General features: G+C 45.5%; 1 protein-coding gene across 1 annotated transcript; it reads left to right on the top strand.

Moving 5' to 3' along the window:
• The first annotated feature begins 1,384 nt into the window (after positions 1-1,384).
• MRPL27 (mitochondrial ribosomal protein L27) lies at positions 1,385-12,466 on the top strand. The gene is made up of 4 exons (XM_056848498.1): positions 1,385-1,439; positions 8,192-8,314; positions 9,270-9,337; positions 12,257-12,466. The coding sequence occupies exons 1-4, from the start codon at positions 1,385-1,387 to the stop codon at positions 12,461-12,463; spliced, it is 453 nt and encodes a 150-aa protein (XP_056704476.1). The 3' UTR covers positions 12,464-12,466.
• The last annotated feature ends 4,150 nt before the right edge of the window (positions 12,467-16,616 follow it).

Genomic DNA, 16,616 nt, shown 5'->3' with positions numbered 1-16,616 from the left:
CATATAAGTCTAACAAGTACTCTTGCCCTTTCTGTATTCACTGGAACGCAACGGCTCATGGGCCGGTGCAGCAATTGCAGAAAAGGGGCCCGTGTGGGATGGGCTCCTTTGTGTCAACTTCTAGGTGTTGTACATCACAGCGGTTCTGCATTGTGTGCGCGTGCAGGAATTTTAATAACAGAGGTGCATCTCGAAAACAGCTCCAGTCCCTCAATAAAATATGAAAGATGCATGTATTATACATAGGTATGATAAATAAATTATACCTGTAGGATGTATATGTAGAAAAGAGCAAGAGTCCAGGAGCACCTTAAAGCAGGGGTGGGGAACGTCAGCCCGGGGGCCGTTTAAAGCCCGTGAAATTATTTGGTCTGGCCCTTTGTGGGTCCTGGCAGATCTCTAGCTCAGAAGGATCTAAGACTGGTGATCCGCCCCCTCCCGTGGACAGGAATAGCCTATTCAAGGCAGATGTGAGTTTGTTTTGCCAAGAAAAGGAACCTTCTTTCCCCCTTGCAGAAGAGTCATCAGCTATGGAGCTGCTAGGACCGCCCAAGAAACTGTGTTAACCCTTTGTGTTAACCCTTTGCCCACACGGGGGGGGGGTGTCATCTGGGGCATCTGCCTGCTTGGGGCTTGGTCGACTAATTTTTAAGTTGATAATTTTGTATGGCCCGCGAATGATGTTATAAATATCCAAATGGCCCTTGGCGGAAAAAAGGTTCCCCACCCCTGCCTTAAAGACTAACACAAATATGTTCTGGCAGGGGATGAGCTTTCGTGAGCCACAGCTCACTTCTTCAGATAGTAGAAAAGGGCAAGAGTCCAGGAGCACCTTAAAGACTAACAAAAATATTTTCTGGCAGGGGATGTCTTTAAGGTGCTCCTGGACTCTTGCCCTTTTCTACTACTGCAGACAGACTAACCAGAAAATATTTGTCTTAGTCTTTAAGGTGCTCCTGGACTCTTGCCCTTTTCTACTACTGCAGACAGACTAACCAGAAAATATTTGTCTTAGTCTTTAAGGTGCTCCTGGACTCTTGCTCTTTTCTACTACTGCAGACAGACTTAACACGGCTCTACCCACTGTGGATGTATATGTGTATGTAGTCACTTTCTTAATAACGGGTGGAAACGTTATCTAGGCTGCGTTGCCCTTTGACCTGTATAAGAGCCTTAATGCCATTGTAGGGAAAGCATGGTGGATGAATTGCTTTCGTTCCCAAGCTTAGCTATCATGGACTAATTAAGCTACTCAACGGTGCGGGGGGGGGGGGGGAATGGAACCTTCGTCCCCGGAACCGGCGGCTGCATTCGAACGTTGCACTTGGAACCGGAACCGGAAGTAGAGGGGGGCGGCTTTGGAGGACCCTCGAGCGGAGGCTTCATGGCGGCGGCGCTGAGCCTGGGCTCCCTTATGGGGAGGGCGGTTAGCCGCCAACGTGAGTCGCGGTGGCCGGGATGGAGGGCCTGGTGGCCATCAGGGGAGAGAGCCCGGGCGGGGGGTGGAGACCCCCATGGCGCGTAAAGGGGGTAGTGGGGTTGTTGTGCGGGGTGGGGGCGGGGAGAGGGACGACAAAAATTAGAACTGCTAATTCAAATGACCGGAGTTAAATTCCCCGGACCACTCCACCAATAAGCACTTGATTTTTTTTTTTAAGAATTTTTTATTATTTTCTTCATTTAAAGTATCAACATATACATTGTCATCGATTTGTAAAAAATTATAAGAGTAATATCAGATTAATAATAATTATAATTGAAACTTATAATGACTTCCCCCTCACTCCCTTCCATCGAAATATAAATTGTATATACTTTTGCTTACAAAATTAATCCTCATATTATTTACTAAAAGTGAAAATACCTTGGTAAAGATATGTTATTTAACAACTTAACATAACCATAGTACAAAATATATATGAAGATTAAATCAAAGAATATCCTTTAAATGGACCCATTACAAATTTATTTTCACAGTAACTTCTCCACGCCTCCCATTCCTCAATAAATTGTACATTATCAGTCTGATTTATCAAAGCTGTTAGTTTCGCCATCTCTGTCAGTACTAGCATCTTATTTATCCAGTCTTTTTTGGTCGGTATCTCGTCACACCAATAAGCACTTTCAAAGGATATTAGACTTCCTTTAATTTTAGGCATTAACACCACTTGGTGCAACTCCAAGTGAAAGTACATGACTTCCATATATACCCAGCCCACGTGAACTAACCTTGGACGGCTACCGCCCCTTTTGCGCCCTCAGCTTCCAAAGCGGCGAAGAGCCTGATCCTGGGGACGTTTGCTCAGAAGTCAACCCCGCTGAGTTGATTCGGTGGCGGTACTCCCAAACAAGGGGGGGTTACCGCCCTTGTATTCCCAGCGATGTATAAAGAGTTTGAAAACGTTATAAAAAATACTGTTCGCACTTTCTGTGTATTCCCACCAATGTATCAAGAGTTTGAAAACATTATAAAAAACCACAATATTCAAAAAATATTCAAAAACCAGTGGGAGAACATTTCAACCTTCCAGGACATTCTGTTGCAGATTTAAGAGTAGCAGTTCTCTTAGAAAAGAATTTCAAAGAGAGATTGGAAAGAGAAACTGCTGAATTACAGTTGATGTTCAAACTAAAGTCAATGCATTTACCTGGACTGAATAAAGACCTTGCATGCATGGCTCATTACCAATGCTGATTTCTCCACGCTCATCTCTCCCCTGGACATCACAGACTCTTCTGCATACCACACCTAATCCCATCATGCCTGCTATTCACATTTACAAACTGTTAACATTTACATACTAATGCTTGTCTGAATTCACTCTCCTCTGGATTCACATTCTAGCTGTATCTGAAGAAGTGAGCTGTATCTCACGAAAGCTCATACCCTACCAGAAAACATTTTTGTTAGTCTTTAAGGTGCTACTGGACTCTTGCCCTTTTCTACTACTGCAGACAGACTAACTCGGCTACCCACTGTGAATTATGTTCGCACTTTGTTTGGCCTCTTTAGCTGTGAAGACGTCTTCCAACCATTTATAAGCCGTGGTATCCAAAAACCCGTTTAAAGCGATGTTTTTTACAACATTTTCAAACTCTTACTACATCGCTGGGAATACAAAGTGCGGTAACCCCAAGGATGCATGGGGGAAGGAAGTCAAACAGGCCAATCCTATACAGAAGTGGATGCCCCTTTAGTTAAAAGGGTAAATAAAAGGTAAAGGTCCCCTGTGCAAGCACCGGGTCATTCCTGACCCATGGGGCGACGTCACATCCCGAAGTTTTCTAGGCAGACTTTGTTTATGGGGTGGTTTGCCAGTGCCTTCCCCAGTCATCTTCCCTTTGCCCCCAGCAAGCTGGGTACTCAGTTGACTGACCTCGGAAGGATGGAAGGCTGAGTCAACCTTGAGCCGGCTACCTTACAACCAACTTCCGTTGGGATTGAGCTCAGGTCATGAGCAGAGCTTTGGACTGCAGTACTGCAGCTTACCACTCCCTTTATTTATGCACTGCTAATTCTGCACACAAAAAGGCTGTTAAGAACCCTCTCCTTTTAGCTATTACATTTGTGAGTTCGGTGGAATTGTTAAAAGAGGTTGGAATCACTACATTACCCAACAACATCCATCAAAAGGATGGAAGAATAGCCCCTTCGATAACTTTAGCTGTTCAGACTGCAAATACCCAGGGGTTTTTAAGCATAACTCATCCATCTTTCAGGCCTTATGTTCCTGACCTGGAATATTGTACTTCTGTTTCCCCTTGCCCTCTGTTTTATTAGCCTGACCCAAAAAACAACAACAACAACACAGTGATTGTGGGTTGGCAAGAAGATTAGCAGCTGTCTTTTGTTAATTATGAATTGCCTCGATGTTACAGCTTTCTTGGTAGTCGAAGATGCATTCATAAAGTTACTTAAAGCTCTCCCAGGAAGGCACTAACTGGAACCAGACCTACTTAGCTTCAGCACGATTACTTGGTTGTGTGTCATGCAACCTCATCTTTTTTAAAAAGGAAAGTTTGGAGTTGCACAGTGGTATGCGATTGTAATTTGCATGTACAGTACATGCTGCTACAACACACCTGTGCATTTTCCTTGTGTGTGTTCGTAGCCTTTGTTGCTTAGACTCACATTGCATGATATTGAGAAGCCTGTGTGGAGTATCTGGTTGTATTTGATCTAATCTTTAAATAAGTTCAAGAAAGATTTCTTTCCCAGTGGGGACCAGATTGGTTGCTGTTCTGTATTGTTTCATGTAGGTTTTTTTGGCAATAAGGTCTCTTGTTAAGAATAACATGCTGGATATTTTCTAGCATCAACATTCTGACTGCTTCACCTGACTGGTCAAGAAAAGGGCCCCCAGGTTCCAGAATGATTTCCTTCATCTTTGAAACACTTGGGAGAGAAGCAGTGAATTCTGTAGCAAGTGTCTTTGGTGTGGGTGCGGGGAAATCAATGTCTGGGGAATCTAGAGGAGCTTGCATTACCCACATTGTTATGACTTGAATTCTCCAGTTGCACTAGTTTGTTACGAAACTACTCCCCCCCTTTAAAATTGCATATTCTGTGTCTGTTTGCACTTTTAAAAAAGCTCTGCTTCCAGTCCATACCCTGGGCTCATGCACTTTGGGACATGGAATGTGTATGGCTGAATATTAACACCACCCTTATACTCTCACCAGAAAGAAAGCAGTAGGTGCCTCCCAATATCTGGTGGAGAGAAAACAACTTCCAGAACACTCCACGCTTAGCACCATCATTGCACACCGCTGGATCTGTGTAGTGTGGATCTAGTTTTATTAGATCCAGTATGAGGATAGATTTGTTTGCTCTTAGTATACACAGAAAGTAGACTTTTCACCAGTACAGCTTTTTCTGTATAGTGCTGGGAACTGAGAGGTAAAACTGCTGAAATTCTCTTTTCTGCTTAACTTTAAAGGCACAGAATCATTGTACCACTTAAATCTGGCAACACCAGACCACTTGGGATTCAGTTCAGGAACAACCTACCTCAGTCCTGAGGCTTTTTATTGTATTTCTGCATCTTTTGTGGCTACTGCCTGGCCCTTCTTCATAAAGCAGGATGAAATCCAGCACATCCTCAGCCATTGCAACCTCTTTTCCACTTTTGGAGTTGGATTTGAGCATTTGATAGTGAATTGGGGTTGCATAATAACCTAACAGCTAACAAAATTCAATGGAGACAAAAAGTTCTGAATTTTGGCAAAAAGAATAATATGCACAGCTATAAGATGGGGAGAAGCCAATACGTCCAGCACAACACTTGCCCAAAAGGACCAAGAAAAAATATACATCTGTATTGCCAGTCAAAAAAGAAATAATATATGGTCTGTGGAATGAAAGTCATGTATGGGGATTCACTGTGGGTTTCTGGTAGTGGAGTTTGAGGTATCTGCAGATACCAACCTGCCAGTGTGAAGATTCAAACCAAATTTAGTAGTTTTATTATGGGATTCACTTTCCTCTCTTGCATAATTATTCAGACTCCAGATATGAATGGGGATTCAGCTGCTTTTTGTAACACTTGCTGTACAATGAAGCTCTTCATACAGATCTGAGGAGTATCTGAAACAAGTATATTATCTGGAGCCTAGTTACGTTTCAGTCTTGTATATTTGACATTCTATGATTTATACTTTGCATGAATTACATTCATTCTAGGTATTGTACACTGTTTGTTTTGTTACTGGCAACACTTGTATGTTTCCTCTTGGTCCTTTTGGGGGATTGCATGGTTTGGCTATAGTATATGTGGGGGGGGGGGGGAAACTGTCTCAAGATAGCTCTCAGTCACAAGCTGAACATGAGTCAGCTGTATGACGTTGCTGCAAAATAGCCTAATCCCATTGTAGGCTTCTTTAATAGAAACCGGGCATTGAAGTCGCAGGAAGAGTTCTACTCTATCTTGTGCTAGTCAGTGCTCATCTGGACTAGGGTGTCTACTTCTGAGCTCCTCCACTTCTTAAGAAGGCTAAAAATTGGAACGGGTTTAGAGGAAGGTGGTTGATGTCAAGATTACAAGTCTGTCAGATAGTTTGACAGGTGCAGGATAGATCAGTGAGATCTAAGGATGATGTAATCAGCCTGGAAAGTACCTGGGGAGCTAGAGAAAGCTGGCCTGATCCAGTTAGAGCCAGGTGGCTGATGCAATGCAGTAGCAATGCCAGGATAATTGGGAATCTACTGTGATTGGTGGCTGCGTCCACCAGGTGTATATAATGAAGTGAAACCGCAGTTCTATGCGGGATGTTATGAGCAGAGAGTGTGAAAAGAGTATCTGTATATATTTCTGCACTGTACAAATAAACTACACTTTTTCTATGTGGCCGTGGACTTTCTGATGGGTATCCTGGACAAGACTGCTAATCTGCTTGGCTTCCGCGTCAGTTGAGGGGTCTAGAAAGGTTGAATGAACTGGAAACATTTATTCTGGAGAACAGGAGACCTAATTACACCCTTCAGATAACTGATGGGCTGTCATGTAGAAGAGGACAAAGTCTTGTTCTCTGCTTCCCCAGAGGCCTTGACTAAGTCATGGGAGGATCGATTTCAGTTGGATATTAGGAGATTCTTTCCAGTGGTAACAGCATTTTGCCAATGGGGGGTCTGTGCTTCACTTGAGGTTTTCAAGCAGAGACTGGACTCCCATCTAATAAGATGGTTATAGCTCTTTGGATTTCCTGCACTGTGTAGGAGGTTGGACTAGATGGCCGTTATACGGACCCTTCCAGCTCTAGGCATCTATGAGAGGTTGATAGCATTGATGCAGAAGATTGTTTAGTACACCAGATGAATGGCAGAGGGCTTATTGGGGTGTATATACGTGTTTGTGTTTAAATTCATAATCCTGGAGCAGCAGGATCGTGCTTGTCGTGGCAGGGAGAAAAGGCATCTCCAGAAACTGCCAGATAAGCATGATCTTGCTACTCAACTGTAGAGGATGTGGTCACTGTGCACTTTTCCCACCAACTATATGTTGGAAAATTTTTACCCCTCAGAAATGGGCTGAGGTTGCTACCTATTCGGCACAGGAATGCTGGAGTGATTGCATGTACCTTGCTTTAGACTCTGCATCAGTACATGGAGACAAGAGCTTGGATCCAAGGGAGCATTTCTGTGGGCGGAAGGATTTAAGGTGGCATTTTGGGCTGTGGGGGTGGGGGCAGAAACCCTTTCATCTGCGGAAACACTCTGTTGGATCCACACCAGTGTGCGTAAGGACTTGGGCTGGACCTTCTGAACACATACAAAGTGTGAATAGACCTTAAGATATTGTTGGGCAAGGAGCCTTGTGTCCTCTGCCCTGCTGTTTCTTTAGGGCCTTGTCCCTTTCTTGTTCCCATTTCAAATTTACGTTTCTTTGTTAATTATCGCCCTCCTCCCTAATCCTTTAATGTTGCCCCCTGTGCGTGTGTGGAAAATTAAGATCAAATTAATTCTGCGGCTGATTTGCTTGAAGAAATTAGACGAGCTGTAATGTTCTTTTAACAACGTGCTAGTTAAAAGGGCTGAGCAGAATGGTTTAGAGGTGAACCGGACCTGGCTGCTAACTGTATGCAAAAGAAATAACTGAAGTCCCGCAAAGGAAATGTCAGAGGCGCCTTGGTGTTCTTGATTGGAAATAACGTGTGCGTTTGTGAAGAGTATGTGTTTATATGAGAAACATTTTGTGAAAGCCAGTTTAATCCAAAAATTAGTAATATTAACCGTTTAAGCAAAAAAAAAAATGCAGGCAGCTGTATAAGTCCATTAGGAAAATATCCAAACACCAGCAGGAGCATAATACTTTTATTAAAATCAGCTATAAGTCATGCTAGTACTTGAGTTCCAGAGAACTTTTCCTTGGACTGGATGCTGACAAAAATGAGGGTGTGTGGGGAGTGGGGGAGGAATGCTGCTTTTCAGGGGCTTCCTGCTGGAAGCCATGTCTTCAATATATGTGACAGTCTTAAGGTGAAAATTTGGAGAGCGGGGGGAAACACATTTTGACTCATGGAAAAAATTCAGAAACAACACTACTGTAATGCCTTTTTATTAGAACCAGCCTAAATATTATAATATAGTGAGTACAAAGTTAAGAGTTTGACATGAGCGAGTGTTTTCTTGGTCCCAATAATGGTGTCAGTTTTTAAATTCCTTTTGGTCTCTTTCTCTTCCCTTTGGTCACAGTTCTGCCTATTCCTCCTGCCAGTGCAGTTGCGGTGAGGTTCGCATCAAAGAAGAGCGGAGGCAGCTCAAAAAATCTTGGGGGGAAAAGTCCTGGGAAACGTTATGGCTTTAAAAAAACAGAAGGTAAATCACTTGCCTTTTTTTGCAGCTGCTTCGGTTCTTGCTGTTAGGTAACTTCAACAGTACAATCCTAAGGAGAATTACTCCAGTCTAAACCCATTCATTTTAACAGGCTTAGAGCAGAGTAACTCTGCATAGGATTGCACTGTTAAAGAGTTTATGGGAATACAGGGATGCCTCATAAGAGTGTCTGTTGTAACACCAGCCAGCAGGTGGCAGCAGCATGTCAGTCAACTAGGGATTCTCCTGCCTGCAAAGTGCAGCTAATTAAAATATGCACCCATCAATCTCATCCTTTCTTGGGGTGTAATTTGCAGCAGGAAGCACTTTGAAAAGACATGTGGCATTTACTGTGCAATTCACCATGTTTGTGTGATTTTACAGAGCACCACGTACACTGATGGTGTTATACAAATTGGGGGGTGGGAGCCAATATGCTGAATTACTGTGCTTTGGATTCCGGGTAATCTAAACTGAGTGTTTTCTCTTTTCCTGTGAGAAACATGAGATGCCACATCCTGAACCAGATTGTGTAATATGTGATGGTTGCAGAGAACATGAAAAGAATTAGACCGCTACACGTTAGGAAAGCTAGAATTTCAGCAAGGGCTTGGTCTTGGAATTGGCGAAGAAAGTACTCAAGAGCAAGTGTAAAGTGCCTTTCTCTCATCACTGTCTAGCCATATCCAGCTCAGCCTACACATCTGAGATCAGGAATAAGGATTTCCAAAGCTTCAGGCCCACTCAGCTTTTTCCCTGTAGAAATCGGGGGGGGGGGGAATCTATTTCTTAAGTCAGATCATCTTAAGTCATCCATAGGGTGTTTCTTCCTAAAGAAGAATGCTGTAGGAGGTTAATTTTTTTTGCTTTAGGAAACAATTCCTATTCAGCTTGCATGTACAGGTGAAAAAAGGTTCATTTTTATTTCCAATTGTAACTTTGTCCGATTCATTTGCAGGCACGTTTGTTCACGCAGGCAACATATTGGCAACCCAGCGAGTGTTACGTTGGCACCCAGGAGCTCATGTAAGCGTTTCCCACGAGTACTTTGCTTGCTCCATCTTTAGCGAAGCTTTGGCTTCATGGATCACATTGTTCATTGTCCTGAAAACATTGCCATTGTTTTCCCAAATGTCTCTGGAGTGCAGAATTCATCTAAATTCTTCTTGCCATCACAATGTTTGAAACCTTTTTCCACCCTGTCCGAGATCTTTTCTCTCACCCTAAAGCAGGATTAACCATGAGTGTCCTCCTTTGTCTTGTGCTGAATCCTGGTTACCTGGCCTTAACAATAAGACAGTTGAGCCTCCTGTTGTAGTTTTGAGTTTTTGAATAGCCAGTGCCTCTGAAAGGAGTTCTTTGGAAACATGGCTTGGATTTCACCAAACACCTCTGCGCATGGATTTCCCCTTGCAACTTTTTCACCTCCCTCTACAACCCACACTGTCCTCCCAGATGCTGCTTTTGAAGGACAGGGTAACCCCTGGAGCAGCATGAAGGGGATATTGGAGGTTTTGTTGACAGGAGAGTCAGCAAAAATCACCTGCTTCTTAAATTTGTTTGGCAGGCTCCAACCCCATGTTATTTGGATTTAGGCACAGCTCATGTATCTTGAGTGATGTACCATATGTTGGAAACATTGTACGATCACGAATCTAGAAAAGACTGGGTCATTGTGTTGTATTGATGTGAGGCAACAAAGATGTGATCAGACGCTTCACAGTACGCTAGATTGATTTTGATTAGGGAGCCAAAATGTGCTTGAAAGGGAGTTCTGCTTTATATTGTTTCATAACACAAATTCCAGTATTTTTATTAATGTTATTTCTTACGAAATAGAAATGCTTGCTTACCCAGAGCATCTGAGCCATGCCAAGAAGTATCTGAGCAAAGTCATGTAACATATACAGTTGTAAATCCAGCCTGATGAAGCCAAACCCAGATTCCCTCTTAGGCAAGACTCCGTTGATGCTGCAAGTGTTAAATCTAGCCTTGTTAGTCTGTTGCTACTAAACCGAGAAAGGAGTCTTATGGCACCTTAAAGACTAACCGGTTGTTATTTGTGGACTAGATCTCTAGAGCAGGGGTGGGGAACCTCAGGCCCGGGGGACGTATGCGGCCCCCGAGGACATTTTTTGTGGCCCTCGGGAGCTCCGGGGCCCTGCTGCAGAGGCGGGGCGCAGGGCGGCCCTCCCAGAGGGTGTTCCTGGAGCCACGGCTTACAGTGGTGCTGCGGCGCCCTTTGGACCTCCTTTCGCCGACTGTCGGCTGTTGAGCAGCAAGAGGGAGGGGGAAAGTGTCGGCTCCCGGCGGCAGAGCATGCATGCAGGAGCCAATTGGGCTTCAGGGGGGGGCCTTTTGTGGACTCTGGGGAGGAAACGGCATGGAGACTGGGGCCCGGTCACGCGGGGCTCTGTGCCCCGCCGGGTGTGTGTGTGGGCAGGGGAGGCTGGGCCCCGTCGCGCGGGGCCAGCGGGGGTGTGTATGTGGGAGGGAAGGCTTTTCTCTCTTTTCTTCCTCTTTTTCTGTCACTCTCCTTTCTCTCCCTCTTTTTCTGTCTCTTTCTTTGTCTCCCTCCGTCCTTTTCTTTGTCTCCCTTCGTCCTTTTCTTTCTTTCTCCCTCTCTCTCCATTTCTTTCTCCCTTTCTCTCCCTTCCTCCCTTTTCCTCTTTCTGTTTTCCTTCCTCCCTTGCCGATCGACTGTGGGCTGTGCCCCCCTGGCACCTCGTTTGCTCAAGCGCACTGCTGGCTGCCCTTCCGCCTGGGAGGGGGGAGGGGGGGCACCCTGCAGGCCTTCTCTGTGTGGCCTCCCCTGGGGTTGCAAACCTCCAGGTGGTGGCTGGAGACCTGGCAACCCTAGCCTCTTCCCCCCCCCCACCGGGAGATCTACACCTGGTATGGCCCCTGAATGATGTCATAAATGTGCAAATGGCCCTTGGCAGGAAAAAGGTTCCCCACCCCTGCTCTAGAGCCTCCTTCATCAGATGTCCAGTACGCACCATGAGCTGCAGTACATGAAAGTGTGGGTTCCATAGACATCCTGTTTATTCTTTTCGTTCCCCTGACACCACCCAAGGAGGTCAGACGTTGATCTTTGGTTGAAACCGAACGAGCCATATATTTAGTGGGTTACTGTATAAAATCTGATGGAGTTGTAATGTTATGTATGCAAAGGCCGGGAGATGTTTGTCAAGAAAGGTGAACAAGGGAAGGCAGCTGTCAGTTTAAAAATACTCTTGTGCTAGTGTGATCTTTATCTGACGGTCAAGGACTTTGAGCGTATGCTATCACTTCTTATCTGAAGGGTGCCTGTGCAACAAAACATTCCAAGATTATGAAAACTACCTTTCACATGGGGGCGTAGCCAGGACTTTAATGAAGTCACCAGCTGCCTGTGTGTGCCACAACCCGTGAGCCTGACATACGCTATCAAACGCTGTGGTCCAGAAGCCAGCATGGTGTAGTGGTTAAGAGCGGTGGTTTGGAACGGTGGACTGTGATCTGGAGAACCGGGGTTGATTCCCCACTCCTCCACATGAAGCCAGCTGGGTGACCTTGGGCTAGTCACAGTTCTTAGAGCTCTCTCAGCCCCACCTACCTCATGAATTTGCCTTATACTGAATCAGACCCTTGGTCCATCAAAGTCAGTACTGTCTACTCTGACTGGCAGTGTCTCTCCAGGGTCTCAGGCAGAGGTCTTTCACATCACCTACTTGCCTAGTCCCTTTAACTGGAGATGCCAGGGATTGAACCTGGGACCTTCTGTATGCCAAGCAGATGCTCTACCACTGAGCCACAGCCCCGCACAGGGTGTCTGTTGTGGGGAGGGGAAGGGAAGGTGATTGTAAGCCGGTTTGATATTTCCTTAAGTGGTAGAGAAAGTCAACATATAGAAACCAACTCTTCTTTCCCTTTTCTCATTCTCATCTTGTTCACCTGTATCAGGTGGGGATGGGCCGCAACAAGTGGCTGTATGCGCTAGAAGATGGTATTGTGCGCTTCACCAAGGAAGTCTATGTGCCGCGTCCCCGAAGCAAGGAGAGCCGGGAGATAATCCCTCAATTACCCAAAGGAGCAGTGCTGTACAAAACCTTTATTAACGTGGTCCCCACTGTTGAGGTGGGGAGCTTCAAGTTGGTCAACATGCTGTGAGGCTCACGGACGAAGGACTGCTCGGATTGACCTGAGCCCCGACAAGGATTCTGCAAGGCTGCATTCGCTCCGAGCGACTCTTGTTCAGCTCTAGTGACTGCTGGTTGGCTGAAGCTAGAGAACAAGGCAACACTTCAGAACCTGTAGTGATACATTAACATGTTCTGGAGGTCACTATTGTGCTTTCAGCGAAATAAAGTGTCAACGCTTGTTTTCAAAACTGTAAGGGGAATGTTATCATCTCTCCCTTGTGGGGAGCCATTTCAGGAGAGTGTCGTACATCCCCTTGTTCTTTGGGTGGATGGTGAAGGTTACTGCAATAATGAGAGCACTTGGTGGGATGGGGGAAATGAGCACTTTGAACCTCAGAGTGGTTTTAGACATGTTGCTCAGAGTTATTTTGCAAAGCTGCCTGTGTCCGAGCCAGCGTGGTGTAATGGTTAAGAGCAACGGACTCTAATCTGGAGAACCGGGTTTGATTCCCTACTCCTCCATGTGAGCAGCGGACTCTAATATGGAGAACCAGGTTTGATTCCTCACTCCTCCATATGAAGCTTGTTGGGTGACCTCGGGGTAGTCACAGTTTTTTCAGAGCTCTCTCAGTCTCACCTACCTCACAAGGTGCCTGTTGTGGGGTAGGAAGGTGATTGCAAGCCGTTTTGAGACTCCTTATGGTAGAGAAAGGCGGGGAATAGAAACCAACTCTTCTGAAAAGGTAGACGTGTGAAAGATGCAGGCACAGAATGTACCCATAGTACGGCTTTTGGGTAATGGGGAAAACCAGTCTTTGCAATGTTGATGTCAGTTGTGTGCTCAGTAAATAATTCATTGGTGAGAGACACAGTTTAGTAGACGGTGCAGAGCCACTTTACACTGCCTGTCCCAACTTCCACAGTGTTACGGAACTGTGGGGTGTACAGCAAGCTATCTTGTGCTAAGGGTCTTGGGGGGCCTTTCGAAGAATTCATGTGCACCATCCAAAACTACTCTTAGAAACCCCAGATTTAATATAAAGACAAAAACAGAACCCAAGCTGAACTGTTACAAGTTAGTCCAGATTACTAGTACCCTAAGATTTCTCATGTTCTGTAGCCAGGAACCCCAAATTCTGAAAATGGAATAAATTATTAGGAGATTAAAAAATAAATATTTTGCTCTGTGTGGCCAGGAGGGACAAGGAAGAACAGGGTGAGCTGGGAGAGGAGGTGCTGGGAGGTTCAAATCTAAATGCAGATTTAGATTTGCCTCCGCATAAGATTCACAAATACTAAACATGAACAATAACTTACGAACATGTTCAGGGCTAACAATGCGAGATTGCTACATTTTATGATGGTGAGAAAAACCAGCATAGTCCCAAAAGGTACACTAATAGTGGCATCCTATGCAGAGCCCCGTGGTGCAGAGTGATAAGCTGCAGTCCAAGCTCTGCTCATGACCTGAGTTTGATCCCGATGGAAGTCGGTTTTAGGTAGCTGGCTCAAGGTTGACACAGCCTTCCTTCCTTCCGAAGTCGGTAAAATGAGTACCCAGCTTGCTGGGGGTAAAGGGAAGACAACTGGGGAAGGCAATGGCAAATCACCCCATAAAAATAGTCTGCCTAGGAAACATCGGGATGTCACCCCATGGGTCAGTAATGACCCAGTGCTTGCACACTTTTTACCTTTACCTTTTTTATGCAGTTACACCCTTCTAAGTCCATTGACTTCAGTGGCCTTAGAAAGGTGTAACTGTGCTTAGGATGGTGCTGCTGGCGTAGAGGCTGGTCCCGTTTTACAAACGCTGAGATTGATATCCTTTGTGGTAGTCTACCAAGGGAGTCAGCAGCACGTGGAAAGGGACAGGAGCGCAGTTTTGATTCTCTGCCGTAAGTAAGCTCACAGACAATCCTGCTTTGGTCTTGGGGTAACACAGGCCCCTGCAGGCTGTGCCACAGGCTGAACACTCATGTTCTACTGTCTACTGGTACCTCGTGCTCATTTATTATTGTTTACAATTAATAAGTTACCTTTTGGATCACAGTTGTTGATTCCATGCATTTTGATTTTTGGCTACGAGGGAACTGTTTGCATGAGGCCATCCATCTAGACAACCCTCTATGTATAAGCTTCCCTGTGATGCGCTGTGTTCTGCAGCCCTGAGGTTGTGCAGTCCAAGTGGAGATCATTCTTGAGGTTGTATAGTCCAGGTGGAGGGACATTCTGTGGGTCCGTGGGCTGGAGTGAGGAGGGACAAGGGGATGAAATATCCTCTTCAGTGGAGCAGTGGAAGGGGACGATTCTACCCCCTTGTCCTTTCTCACTCCAGCCCAACCCACAGGGGTTGGAAGGGGCTGCAGGGATAGAGATGAACACTGGAAAACTGCATTTTTGTGTATGGAATGGTTGGATCCATACCATTGTCTGTAGCCATGAAACTCAAATGATTAAAAAAAATTAATTTTTGGATAAGATGATAAATGTTGGGCTATAGTGTACGAATATTTTTGTGTACATAGGAAATGTAATAGGTTTGTTTTCATGTGCAACAGAAATTCATGTTTGCATGAGTTAGTAGACGAAGAGTTGGTTTTTATATGCTGACTTTCTCCACCACTTAAGGAAGAATCAAACCAGCTTACAATCACCTTTCCTTCCCCTCCCTACAACAGACACCCTGTGAGGAAGGTGGGGCTGAGAGCTCTAACAGCTGTGACTAGCCCAAGGTCACCCAGCTGGCTTCATGTGTAGGAGTGGGGAATCAAACCAGGTTCTCCAGATTAGAGTCCACCAAACCACCGCTCTTAAACACTACACTACGCTGGCTCGGCTGATCAGAGACACTGCGCGTAACATTAAGTCCTGCTAGATGAACATCTCTTTGACTAGAGGGCAGGCATAATTACAGCCAAATTGGAGGCCGGCCTCAGAAACGTAGCTCCAGAGCCCTTCCTCTCTAATTAGCAGATCCTCCTCTTCAATCTTTTAATCACTGTTAAGTAGTTTGCTGGCTCCAATATGGTTAAAGCCATTTGCCCCAGGGTATGTGAAGCCTCAGTCTAATGCTGAGTTAAGGGACACCCCCCCACACCCCCGTTAACTTTTAACTGGGCTTTACAGAACTGACAAACTGCTAAACTGGTGGAGGAGAAGGGAACCATTTGCTGGGGGAACAAAAGGAGAATGCATCCCTGAGCCAAATGTCTCCAAGGGCCTCCTAGGCTGAGACCTGCCAGCAACAGTCCGATCAGAATGGGTAAGATTCAGAGTGCTGCCGACTTCGTCAATGCCAGTGTCACCCGACTGCCATTCCACAGGGAGGTCAGAGACCCTCACAATCTTGCTAACCCCCCTCCCCCTCCTTTGGGTGACGTGACGTTGGACCAGAGAGGGAAGTTCCAGGCATTTCCTCATCAGATGGTTTCAGTTTAAACAATGGCGTCGGGAACGACATTTTAAAAGCTTATTTGTCAAATACAAAAAAAGACCTAATAACAAAAGTCAGAGTTAAGCTTTACAAGATTGTCTGAGCTCCAATGGACAAACATTCAGACAGGGTCAACAGAGATGTCTGTCGCTGCCTTCCTCCCCCAGGGGAGGAGACCTCTTGTCTTTGCACGTAACCATTTCTCAGCGCTATGGCATGGGCCAAAGCTTGGGCTGTTAACTGTTTGCCCGTCTTTCACAAACGCCTACTGCAGAAGAGTCTGCGGCAAAGGACGCAGATCCGACCCGCTGTTGAACCCTCTTATCTTGTTTGCACTTGCAAAACTGCCCTGTAGCGTTGGGACATGTCCGAGGGATAGGGTTGGATTGACTGAGATGGTTGGAGGGCAAGATACATTCATTCTGTCACTCGAAGTTCCAGTCACTTATCAAGACTGCCAAAACAACCCAAAAGACAATGGGCATACCCTCCTTTTGAGGTTTAGTACTTTGAAGATTTGGCATGGGGTCTCACAGAAGCTGCCTGTGCTTCCTCCAAGGATGTTCTTTGGTTGGGAAACTTAGTTCTGTCCCTTTAACACGACACAGTAATCTTCTGACTGGGTTTGTTCAGTGCCTCACTCCCACTGGAGCTGACAAGTTCCTGGAGCAGATGTACTTGGCTTATTTATTCCTAGGGCAGGAAAGCACCCTTAAGGTTCAGTCCTCTATATTGGGTGGCAGGATTC

This window comes from Euleptes europaea, chromosome 1 (genome assembly GCF_029931775.1).
Source record: "Euleptes europaea isolate rEulEur1 chromosome 1, rEulEur1.hap1, whole genome shotgun sequence".
NCBI lineage: Eukaryota > Metazoa > Chordata > Lepidosauria > Squamata > Sphaerodactylidae > Euleptes > Euleptes europaea.
This window is presented reverse-complemented; position numbering and strand designations above follow the sequence as displayed.

What these genes read in the sequence shown, in the direction of transcription:
- MRPL27 (XM_056848498.1), top strand. Translation starts at nt 1,385, where the DNA reads ATGGCGGCGGCGCTGAGCCTGGGCTCCCTTATGGGGAGGGCGGTTAGC. An exon ending in GAGGGCGGTTAGCCGCCAAC is followed by an intron (nt 1,440 to 8,191) that starts GTGAGTCGCGGT and finishes CTTTGGTCACAG; the next exon opens with TTCTGCCTATTCCTCCTGCC. An exon ending in TGGCTTTAAAAAAACAGAAG is followed by an intron (nt 8,315 to 9,269) that starts GTAAATCACTTG and finishes ATTCATTTGCAG; the next exon opens with GCACGTTTGTTCACGCAGGC.